The following is a 12,758-nucleotide window of genomic DNA, read 5'->3' on the forward strand; positions in this document are numbered from 1 at the left end:
ATCACTTCAATTTATATTTGATACAGAACATACTCTGTTAGTCTTTGTAAAGTTCCAAATAAGGCTCCAATCCCACCAAATAATTTCAGTCTTCTGTACTGGACAGATTCATTCCAGAACTTTTTTCTTTCAGTTCTCCTGTACTTGTCTCACCAAGAGTGTAATAAGATTTCAGTCACCTCATTTCCACCTACTGTTTATACATACAAGGAATGTAGCAATACCCTCCCCTGCCTATCACAGTGTACCATCATGAACAGCCTATATCCTGCAGGCATGGCTCATCCACCCTCCTAAGTAGCTAGTTGTCATTAAAAAAAAAAAAAAACGAAACTGTGTAAGACAATTCCAAGGACCCTATATTAAATAATACTGAATAATGACAGATAACACCCATAATTCTAGACAAAAAAAATGGCCATGTAAGGGCCTAAAATATCCTCCTCCTGTTTAAGTACAAAGATTGGGAACAAATCGAAAAAATCTTGGTGTTACCAGGCAGTGCAGAATAGAGACATGAAGACTACAGCTTACCTCAAGCTACTTTAATGAAATCACATTTTAATTTCTTGTAATAGTAGAAAAAATACATTAAATTTGTATTCCACAGGTGAAGTTAAGGAGCAGTTTGTTAAAATATTCAGTTCCTACTGACAAGAGAAGTAATTTTAGCAAGTTTTGCTGCAAGTATCAAAGCCTGGTTATTGCTCCTCCTGTTATTTAAACTTATTGAAATCTCCACATGGCAAACTATAAAACCTTAAAAGGAAAACAAGCACAAAAATAAAGTGTTACAGACAACATTAACGAACTCTAGCAGAAAAATAATTGCATTTAATAATAAATTTACTCAGGATCTCCTTTTAATTCATCAGAATCAGTTGTTATTCATACTTATAATCAAAACAAGATCAAGTCCCTATGGAGTTTATCATTTAGAGTGTACTAACAAGTCCACTTTGGCAAACAGATAGTCTCACAAATTAAAGAACCATTTTCAAGTGCTGGCTGCCTTAAGCTCCCTCACAGAGTTCCTATACATTTACCTGAAGTCTATTTACTCACACCTCCCGCACTTTATTCAGGAAAGCTATCTTGCAGCAAGTTGTTATATTGGAAAACTTTCTAATTTTTTCACTTAAAGACAAAAAAACAACAACAAAAGATACAGTTCCAAAATCTATCCATTCCCAAGCCAACACTAGAACACTAGGTTAGGGACTGTTAATTACTACAATGAACCACAGTACCTACAGGTTGAGAGCAGCAGGATTTAGAATTGCTCTAAGATATTTCTAAGCTTGAAATAAACAGTTTGGTGGATTCTAGAAGTCTGTCCCTGTTACTGACTGCCACGCCACAGACAGAATTGAACTACAGCACGATTAATAATAAATGCGGAAAGCATTATCGATTGGATTCAAAGAACATTTACAATTTTGGGATCTTGGAAAAAGGATATACAATCTATGCAAGACAGAGGAGATAAATGTAACTTCATTATCAAATGTCTATACTTTCCTCAGTCTTTCTTAGTCCCCCAAAAAGCACACATAATACATGCAAAACATCTATGCACGATGTTGCATGAAGCCGCATACGTGCAGCTGAAGCTGCTGCATGATGCTGCTACTTTAAAAGATACTTACATTTGCAAAGCTAATTACAAAGATAAACATCAGAAGTGGTAAGTAAGCCTTCAGGCTTCGAGGTGGCTGATGAAATCAGATGCATGACTGACCTCTGTAAACAGCTTTACTCAGGAGTACTGGCAGGACACAAGTCTTAACTTATTGTTGCTGCCTTACTCATCCCTTCTCTTTAGACAGTTCTCTGACTCTCATAGTACCCATCTTCGAAAACAAATAAGCAAAAGCTCTTCATACTTTCCCTACAGCATAACATCCACTTTTTCCTAGGTGGATTCATCCTGTGCAGTTAACAAGGAAAGCTATCTGTGATTAGATAACGCACAACAACTCAATGCTTGCACAATAAATATGTCAATTAAAGTCAATTAAAGTACATCCACACAGGTAAAGCTACTGCACAGACCACTGCTTGCCAACCTCCATTTCGGCCAAAAATAGAGAGGGATGAGGTAAACAAAGCAAAATCCACTAACAAACAGGAAAATTATTTCAGTCAGGTGTCCTGGTTTCTAAAATCAGCTCTGAGAAATTTTTCTAGAAGATGAGCCCATTTTCCTCTTCCTCCAACAAACTCATTGCTTTCTGCTCCATACCTTGTGTCCACTCTGGACACATGCTGGGGAGCGACTCCGGGCAGATCAGGTAGTCTCTCATCTTAAAGAAATTGGGCTGGGAGCGGGGGGGTGTCTGCACGTAGAAGGCAAAGACTGTCAGTTCCAGTACCCAACAAACAACTCCCTAGATGTTCAATGCTGTACCAAATGGCTCAGCTACTCCAGCATTATTTGCCTGACTTCTGACCCCTTTCTCCATTTCTTTGAAAAGCCTCTTCCAATCTGTCTTCCTAAATATCAACTCATGTTGGTTCACCCACCCCGTGCAGCGGAGTCTGATAGCTTTTTCCAGCCCAGCGTGGAGCAGCACTTGGGCAGCGGTACGGCAAGTCTTTCAAGAAAGCACTGAACGCTCAGTGTGTGCACGCTTCCTAAAGCAAATGTGAAAAAATAGAAATAAAGAAGCACACAGCAGTGTGTAGCTGGAGCTAAGAAACACTCAAGTTCCCTAGTGATTCCATAAACGACAAGCTCCCTTTTCTTAATGGTGGTGCTGCTTTCAACCCAGCCCAGGGCAGCCTTGGGCAGGATCATGTATAAACACTGCAAAAACAGCATGCAGGCAGCAGCACATGTGGTGAGGACAAACCACATCCTCAGCTCTATTAACTCCTTAAGATCAAAGATGGATCCAAACACATATGAAGCAATACCATGCAAAACAAAAAGTGCACATTCATGATGTAAAGACTACTGATTAGTCACAGCTGAATGTCCAGTCTCTTTCCAACAGGGCTAAATTTCTTAAGAGCAAAAGAATCAGAGGATGCAAATTAATTCCTGAAAAACTACTCAGTCAATTTAGCTAAAACTTCAGCAAGGTATCAAGTGAGAGAAATTTCAGTAGTTACGGGAGAACAAACACAGAGCATTACAACGTACCTATCGGTTTTAAAAACAGAGGGCCACCAGCTCCGGTTACAATAGAAGTAGCCTAAGCATGCTACACTTCAAAAGGGGAAACTTGCAAACGTTTGCACTCACAAGTTTACCAAGAAAGGTAATGTTTACTTATCCAGAATTTTCTCCCTAAAACAAAACAGCTTGCCTTCTTCAGAAATGTAGACAATTAAAAGTAATACTTAACAACTAATTTATTAGATTTCAGTCCCTCAATTCAACACGTGAGGAACTACTGATGTGACATGTTACTCGTCACATCATCTTTATTCTATAATTCCTTTTGTCTGAATAAGCTAATGGCTACCTTATAAACTGAAATTTGGAAACCTGTATCGTTAGGCAATGAGAATCATCTAGCTCTAGCCCAATAGTTCAACGCATCCACAGAATATCTGAAGTATTACAAACTTCTACAAAAGATTATTTGCATTCTGTTTAATACAGATGGCTAAATTAAGTAAACAGAAAAGATTCTGCCACAGACTAATCACAGCTATGTTTCGTAATGAACTTCTTAAAGAAACTCAAAATTTAAATATTATCGTTCTCAGATTAAATGTATATAAAAACTAACCCTAATTATTCAAATAAAGACAAAATATACTTTCTAAAAAACTGCCTGATTAACCTGCCAGTGCCCAGCAAATAATCAGAAATATAAAAAAGAAACATATTTCATACAATTTGCAAGAAACAACATTTAAGGCTTTGTTAAGGTGTCAATTATTAAAAACTAAATCGCTTTCATCGGAAAAGGGTTTCTAAAACAGGAGCAAGTAATAGCGTATAAAACGTTAATGCAGAAAATGCTACATAATGCCTGATAAATGACTAGGTTTGGGCTTTAAATGCTTAAGCACAAAAGAAGAGAGGGCCCTGCTGTTCTTTGCATTGAGTAATTTCCAGCTTTAAACTCTAAGATACAGATATAAAGCAACATTTTAAACTAGAACTTATATCTAATGTAGAAAGTCAAACAAGAGTTGAGGACAAGTTGAATAGCTTCAGACAAGTTAAATTCAGCCAATTTAACCAAACAAACTGATTTCAATTATTAAAGCTGCTGTTGTGGTTGTTCTTTTTCATTTCCTCATTTTACCTGGGGAGAGTTCATTTCGTTAGTATTGATGCCAGTGCAAAATTCATTTCTGTATGACTACTACAGATAAAGTATTAAGAAAATAAATTCTGTGAGGTTTTGAGCCCAAGGCAGCTATTTAAGACACTGACTGTTGTTTCAGATGCATGTCAATATCATCTGTGAAGCAGTTTTAGTAAATCTGTTTGATCACTGCATTGACTGATTAATGCAATATAAAATTTCAGATATTTAGGATGACTTCATATTTTTTACTCATTTTTTCACAGATATACTTAAATTTTACGTAGTTTTTAAAAATAATACATAAATTAACTTGATGAGCAGAAATTGTAGGCAATACCATCTACAAGGAGACGTTTGCAGTACACAGTAGAGCAAGATTATGTGTAAAACCAAAGGCTTTAGTGTTATTAATGTAAATCACTAATTAAAACAAAGCTACCATGTCCTTCAGATATCTGAAACTGCTCAGTAGCACAGTTCAAAGTCCTGTATTTGTTACTAATGTAAATATAAATGCACGCTAAATTGTTGCTTATATAAACTATATAATATCCACTCTTCTTAACTCTTTCTCCTTAAAATCATAATTAAGTCTCAAGTATGCAAGAGAAGCTAATTAAAACTGACTTTTTGCATAACATATTAGAAAATGTACTTTTTTTTTTTCTCTTAGAAAGTGTTTCTACCATTACACACCATAACTACAAGAGCTTTAAAGTGCTTAGTGTACCATGCCTGTAATGCTTTACTGCAACTATACAGGTCAGTACTCCATTCGCTCCCTGTACCCAGCAATTACAATACATACCCTTGCCAAAAAGGGAAAAAAAGACCAAAACAAGGGCTTCTACAATTTAATTTTTAGCAATTTATTTTTAGCATAAAAGCCCTATAAATGAACTTTGCTCTCGCACTGCATATTTCCCAGAAAATAGGATCAATTCTACATGCAGTTGTGATGACCAAGGGCCTTATACGACTAAAGCAGCTCAGTTTGTGCCAACTAGTTCATAGCATTCAGCTTCACTTTACTATAATACGCAAAGGAGTCTAGTTGACACTTCCGGTGTGTAGCTTTCTCTAATTACAAGCCTAATTTGTGGAAGATTTCAGAAAGCAAAAACGCAACATGTTTGCATAACTAAAAAAAAAAAAAAAATAATGCTTACATTGACATATCCCGATTCTTCCATCTAAAGGGGGTTCAACGTCTGTTTTCACTTTGCGGTAAATAATATTCTATTCCTTCTTCCTTCCTTCCTTCCATTCAACTGAGTCTCACCTACCTATCTAAATCTCTCAAATGGACAAACACACTACATGTAAGTAGAGCAGCAGCTTCATTACAGCTCCATCTCCTACTTTATCTATCAATAGTCTAAATTCCGTAGCCTTATATGGTGCTTGCAATATTAGAACCCAGTCCTCAGTTGGTCCCTGGATACTAAACATAGCATTAAGTGTTAATCAGCAATGCTACTTACCACATTGAAATCTAAGTTTTTTTCAACCCACTCCTTGGCTTCCTTGAATTCCTCTTTCATTTCCATGATGTATAATGTATCAAGGGCATCCACTATTGTTGCTCCTTGAATGTTACCTGAAATACAAAAAGACTAAGTGATTTATTTCCTAACAGAAGGCTTTTTGATTAAATCTAATCAATTTAAATTAATTTGAATTTCAAAATCCAATTTTAATTAATTCAGTTAAAAATTGGATGTATAAGCATTGAAGTGGGCAACTAGTAACTCACAATCTTAACTTTGATATCCATGCTGCAACACAATATGATAATATTGAAGTACTTTTTCTACTAATAAAATTTTGGAGAGTAGCTCTGATGCACTACCTTTTCAGTGATGCTTTTGCATTTGTAAACACTGAGAAAACAGGTTACTGTAAAATATAATTCAGAGAAGACAATAAATCTCTTTGGAAAATCACAAACGATTCTTCAGTTTGGAGTTAAAAATCAATTACTTTTTTGTTTTTACACTCTGCTCAATAATACACATAAAGCTTTAAGAAGGTGATAAGTAGCGTCCACATTGCGGTTAAGCAAGTCCTTTAAGAAGTATCCTCTCCAAAAAACAATTTCTTTGATACTGTGCATCACCATATAACCTGCAAAAGATAGCATTAGGGAGAGCAAAAGTTGACTTGCACACATCAGAATTTTTCAGCTTCGGAGAGACTGCCTGACACTGCTTTTCAGAGCTAGCTCCTGCTGTTTATACAGATGGCATCCTTCTATCTCTAATATGGAGACTGATAAAAGTCAGTTTACTATCCTTCCGTGAAAGCTGCAAGATGAAATATCGCCAAGAGGGTCACTCTGGCACGGACTGAATGTTCACAGTTCTGTTCTGAAAGGGTAATATGGGGGCTGGGGGAAGAAAGTGAAGCCACCCAAATTACTGTCCCGTCCTTTTTGTGGTTTACCAGCATTGAGGTTTTGTGCTCCACCATGAAATGGATAAGAAACTAGAGACCTCCATAAAGCAGGATAAACATCTTTTTTTCCCCTCAATTTAAGCTTCCAGGTGGAAAATAATTTTCCATGTGTTATATCTCAACAAAGGATACTTTAAACTACTTTAACAGTTATGTTGTACACGTAACAGAATTGGGTGCTTTCTCTGTTTTACTATCTGCTAATTACTTATGCCTTCCCTTCTGGAGCATTTCTTTTCTTCTCTAATGGAAGTCTTCTATGTGTTTCCTCCCAGATATTCCACTACTAAAAGTGCAGCCTTTTTCGGTAAGAAGGACATGTTATCTTCCCACAACTCATCTGGAGCTTAGCTGCCCTCCTCTCAAAAGGAAAAGCTTCACTTTAAACTTGGCAAAGTAGCTTGTATTTTTCCTGAGCTCACAAGAAAGTGAGATGGAGAACTATGGAGAATTGCTCCAAGGACATGTGCTCAAGAACAGTAATGCAAAAAATCTAGAGATGTTTAATAACTCTGAACCACAAAAGCAGCTCATAGCGAAGTTTTACAACTGAGCTCTGCTTACAGAAAAGTCATCTATATCCTGATTTGCTTCAGTGGATTTTGATAGGCTTGCAAGTGCAATGACATTCTTTGTGCTAATCCTCTGGTAATATAGCTAACACCACCTCTTAAGTGTTAAGCTTTGAAATTTAAGGATTATTACTTAACTCACTACTGAGTCAGAAGAAAAAGACGAGAATTCCACCCTGTTCAGAAATTTCCCTTGGAGTCATCCACTTCCTGCAATTTTTTCCTGCATCTGGCCTACACAGAAGCAGAAAATAGGAGAACCTAAAGTAGATCTTGCTTTATTTGAAACAACGTTTGTCATTATTTTGAAAGCTTCTGAAGATAGAATAAAGCAATTTATGTAAACATTAAATAGAGAAGTCAAGTTCTAACAGTTATACTTCAAAATACTTGATAAAAGATAAAAGGACCCAGAATTTATTTTTAAAGTGTTAGTTTAGAGGCCAAAGTTACGACTTGTGAACAACGGCAGTTAATGCTGAGTTAGCCAATAAGATAATCCAAGTTCTCTGGAAGAACTTAACAAGTGTTAAGAAAATTGTGCAGCTGAGCAGTTCATTTATTACCAGTCAGTCAAATAAGGGAGGAAGAGAAGAGAGGGAAAGAAAAAAGGGAATGAGTACTTTTCATTATGGAGTAAGATCAATGTCTCATAAGCCTATATACACTATGTTTCCTAAAGTGCACCAGATAAACTATCCAGTGCGGTATCATGCAAGTTTCTATTTAACACTCTCACGTGACTCATTAGTCATGGACTGCATCAGGCAAACAAAGATTATTACTAGGCAATTACAATAAAAGCTTATTTTCATACGATACAGACTATTTGGATAGGAGGATTGCTTTTATTATAACACCACCACACCTTGGAAAACTACTATAAATTTGATTAACAGTGAGCATCAAGCTACAAAAAAATCCCAGAAAAATTACAATCTCTAGAGTTTCACAGTTGTCTTGGGTAGGAGGAGGATATCACAAATAATACTCTGACCAAATTCATATACCTGAAATTATGAGTTTATTTATCAGATAATATGAAAATTAGTACACTCAAGATAGAATTTAGAAAACATATACCTGAAATGAGTATCTTAGATAAAAGGGCTAACGAGATGTACAAGCTCACAAAACCAAGTGAAATATATTGCTAATCTCTACCAAAACCACCAAACCAAGCACTTATATAAGCTTCGTATTAGTTCATTTCTTAAACATGCTTATGTTTCTACGTCTGCTCTTTACTACCAAGCGTCATTTGTTGCTATGAGCGATTACTAGAGCTCGTGTGACACAGCTTACAAGACAGGTAACTGAAGAGAAAGCAAAAGAGATCAGTCAACATGAAACATGAAAGTGGACTATCCAGCAAAGTCTGAGCAACATCCTTTCACATTTAGCACTGACAATTTTTAGTAATGATCTGGAAGAAAATAAAAAGAAACCACTGCTGCTAAGACTTGTGGATGAGAAACAAGGATGACTAATTACCCAGCGCTTCTGAATAGCCTGGTATAAAACACAGAGCAGTCTGGGTGATACACAGTGGGTCCATTTAAACAATATGCTTTTTTAGTACCTCATAACGCAAAAGTATGTACACACAAACAAGGAAAGCAGGCCTGTGTTAGAAACTGCGGTAGCCCCATTGGGGCAGGAGGGAAGAGCAGAATAAAAATAAAGTGCTTAGAGGGTGAATGGCTCTGTATGAGTTTCCAGGGTGACACCGCAGGGAGAGCTGCTACGGCTGTCCTTGGATGACAGGCTTCTTCGCACAGCTCTGTGACTGAGCTTAGGTGGCCATAGGGTTGAAGAACCACAGCTGGCTCCCGGCCAAACAGTGTGGAGAGTGGGCCAAAAGGAGCTTTTATTTGTCTAGCCCAGCCTTTTAGACACGGTTTATATTTTTGCCAAGAGTCTGAAATAGAATACAGTCTGTTAGCATGCCAGAATCGATGCATGTTAGTACATTTAATAGTTTGTTTACAGCTTTCCCTTCCGTTTTACACCAAGTTTGGTTCTCCAGAACATCCACATTCCTCGCCATTAAATATACTTGGATTTGAGAAATAATTAAGATATACATACTATATAAACACACACACACACACACATGTTCTCCGATGTGTGTGTGCATGTGTATAACATAAAAGTTTCAGAGTTCTGTCGTAATGCGCTGTCTCTAATAGAATGGAAGCCAGGCAAAGATACTGCTCTCCCCTCTCCCTACTTGAATTTAACTGCTTTTCTTTTTCTGACTCACTGCCATACTCTGAATGGAAGAAGACTGTGGCAAAGTATGGAACAAAATTGGAAGATAAGAAGAGATGAACTATGAAGTGGCTTCAGGTCATGCCAGAATTCAGCTCCCTTGCCCATAACAGTTCACCATCCGGCAAGTATTATAAACTAGGATTTCTTTGCAGGACTAAAATTCCTTGTTCTTGTATGACTGTAAAAGATGAGTATGATTTTTTTTTTCCTCCAGAAGAGTGGTTACATTTCTGGGTTCCTGAGATGAAGTACAAAAATTCGTACATGTTATATTTATATGTGTAATTTTTTTAACGTGGTAGAAGTCTGGCACATAGAAATAATGGATGTTCCTTCAGTGCAAAAAAGTGCAAGTGCAAGTGCTCAAAAATAAGTTACCTCAGTTGTTACAAGAATTCTGACTACTTTAAACTACAGTGGAAAAGAAAAAGAAAACTTTATACCTAGCTCTATTAAGATTTCATTCAGTCTTCCCCCAGCCCCATTATCATCTGGACCCTTCTTTGTTTCCATACTCAGTGAGGAAAACTCGTTTTGTCATTTTATAGCTATTTCAGATTGAAGAATCTCAGTTCAAGCAGATGCATTCTATGAAACCTTCCTACGGTTTGTCATTTGAGACTCACCAAAATATAGAAACATAATCTGGCACAATTTTTCATTTTATCTAGCCATTAAGAATAATTCAGGATTTTAAATATAGAGAACAAGACCAGAAACTTCATAACATTAAATATCAAGAAAAATCAATAGAAAACATCCAGATTTTTTCAATTACATGTGCATACGCATTCCACAGTGGTAACTCTAAAATATATATGCAATATACTAAAGAATACAAATAGGTTTGAAACAAAATTAACATTTTGATTAGAGCTGTAGGTTTCTTAGAGGTGGTTTCAAAAGCTGAGTCAGATTTTAAAACAGTGCTTTCCTTTATTTAAAGTTCACTGAAAAGGTTGCTATCCAATATCATTAGCAATTGAAAGTGCCAAGAGTGATTAATTATTAAAACATACTATGCCAAAACATGAAACTCTTACTCGAGTAGAGCTGGCAAAACCCCAGCAACACTGAGATTTTTGAATTTCAGTCACTGTAACCATCCGGTAAGAGTGGGAAAAGAATGCTTTCAATTTTTTACAGATCTAGCTTTTCACGCATTGCTACACGGAAAAATGTAGTGATACTTCTCGAATACTTTTTAATCTCCAGTATTTTGTAGTTCTGTGCATTTTAGAGCCAGCTCTGCTGTCTTTGTATTTAACAGCCCTTGACGAATTTTTTTCTCCATTAGCTTGTCTGTTTGCTTTCTGTATAAGCCTTTGGCATCCACTATACCTCTGGCACCTGCACAGCTCAGCTACACATATTTTTATGAACCACCTCTTTTTGTTTGTTTGAAACATGCCACTCACTGATTTGATCTTTCAACTCCATACAAAGGGTATTTTTCCCCAAAAGGAACAATAACTCCTTATTCACCCCATCTATGCCACTTTTTATAGACCTTCATGCAGCACACTGAAAAGTTCAATCTTTACTACTTATTTTTTGAAGTCCATTGTTTTGCACGCAAACTTAGAATTATCTCTCTGGTGCCTCTATGTGCCAGTTTAAATTTATGTATACTGGATCCCATTTGCTATTTTATAGTGCAATCATCATCTATCACGGAATTATTTTGGATTCATGGAATTGTTTGCAGTTTGCCATCGTCTTTGCCACTACCTTGAATAACTTCGTGTCATTGCCAAGCTCTGCCACTCATTACTGACCTGCTTTTCCAGGCCTGTGATAAGTAATTTGACAGCGTAACTTCAGCATTACTGGATTCCTGTGAGAGTCCAGTAATAACCCTGATAAATGCTTTTTGGAAATCTAAAGAGATAACATAAACTAAACTTCCTTGCCTTAATACTGAACAACCTGAAGGAGGGGGAGGAAGGCATTTGTGAAGCTGACCTCCTTTCCCAAATCCTTGTTGAATCATTTGTCCATGTCCACTAATTCTGTTCTTCAGACTAGTTTCTACTCATTTATCTGGGAAATAGGTCAGGCTTACTTCCAAAATTAACAATACATACTGAATTCTATAATTTTAGGGGATCCAACAGCAACTGAGAAGAGAAAACAAGGTTTGGGGGAAAGGAGTGGGGCTTAGAAGGGTTTACATTTAAATTCACGTAACATTTAAATACATATAAAATTAATTTTCCAGAGCTATACTGATAAACTCACAGTTTAAAAATACATGCTGATTTGCACTAGAAGAGAGTTTTAAACATGAATTTTGGCAGGCTTCAAAAATCTTCATATACCTCAATACTCTGAAGAGGACACTACAAAATGAGTGCAGACTGGAAGGAATAGGACCTATAGTACTTTGGCAGATTTTGACTGTGTATTAAATACCTCCCCATTCCCATCCAGAAAAGGTCCTTTTTCACTGGCAGCAAGACTAGTTACACTATGCCCACAAATTACAGTATTATTTCCTGCAATGATACACAGGAAATACAGTTACAGATAATTAAAAACCTCTTTACCAACACTCACTTAAGTGCAGCAGACATGTCTAGAAAACGTTCTCTACCAGCACAGCAGTGCTCAGTAGTTTTGAGATTAAGTACAGAGGGCCTCGGAGAGGAATAGCTCCTGGGTTCTAGCAATATTTTGAGGAGAGAGGGAAGTTTGTTTTTTAATAGTGTTTTTGGCACTGTAACTTTCTTCCACACTAGGACAGTAAACGGATGTAGCTGTACTTTAGCAAATATTATTAGCAACCATCTGAAACTTAAAAGGCTAACATATAAAAAGTTAACAACACTTACATAGGGCCTAAATTCCACAAGGCAGGGAGCAATTAGTACACATAACAAAAGATACACCAGTATAAAAGACATTGCCTTGAAAGGGGTAATGATCTCATTTTGCACGAGCAAAGGTATGGTACAAACAGATATTTAGTATTCCAATTTACCTGATTAGCCTAGAAACAGTTGTACCTGTTCAACTTCATGGAATTAAACTATTAAGAACTCTACAGAGACAACAACTGATGCCCTTTTCAGTTCTGCCTTTGCAAGTAGGTGTTACTGCAATTGAATTCTTTGTAGTTAGTGTAAACTGTATAAAACACCAAAACAGTAACGTTAGTTACTTGCCAAGAGAACAT

General features: G+C 36.6%; 1 protein-coding gene across 1 annotated transcript in view; it reads right to left on the bottom strand.

Moving 5' to 3' along the window:
• The window catches only part of MAN1A1 (mannosidase alpha class 1A member 1), a 145,611-nt gene that overhangs the window by 93,336 nt on the left and 39,517 nt on the right, over window positions 1-12,758 (bottom strand). Inside the window, exon 3 of the mRNA XM_068938155.1 lies at window positions 5,759-5,874. Coding sequence (XP_068794256.1) covers window positions 5,759-5,874 — 116 coding nt within the window. The remainder of the gene's footprint in view (window positions 1-5,758; window positions 5,875-12,758) is intronic.

Source organism: Struthio camelus, chromosome 3 (genome assembly GCF_040807025.1).
Source record: "Struthio camelus isolate bStrCam1 chromosome 3, bStrCam1.hap1, whole genome shotgun sequence".
Lineage (NCBI taxonomy): Eukaryota > Metazoa > Chordata > Aves > Struthioniformes > Struthionidae > Struthio > Struthio camelus.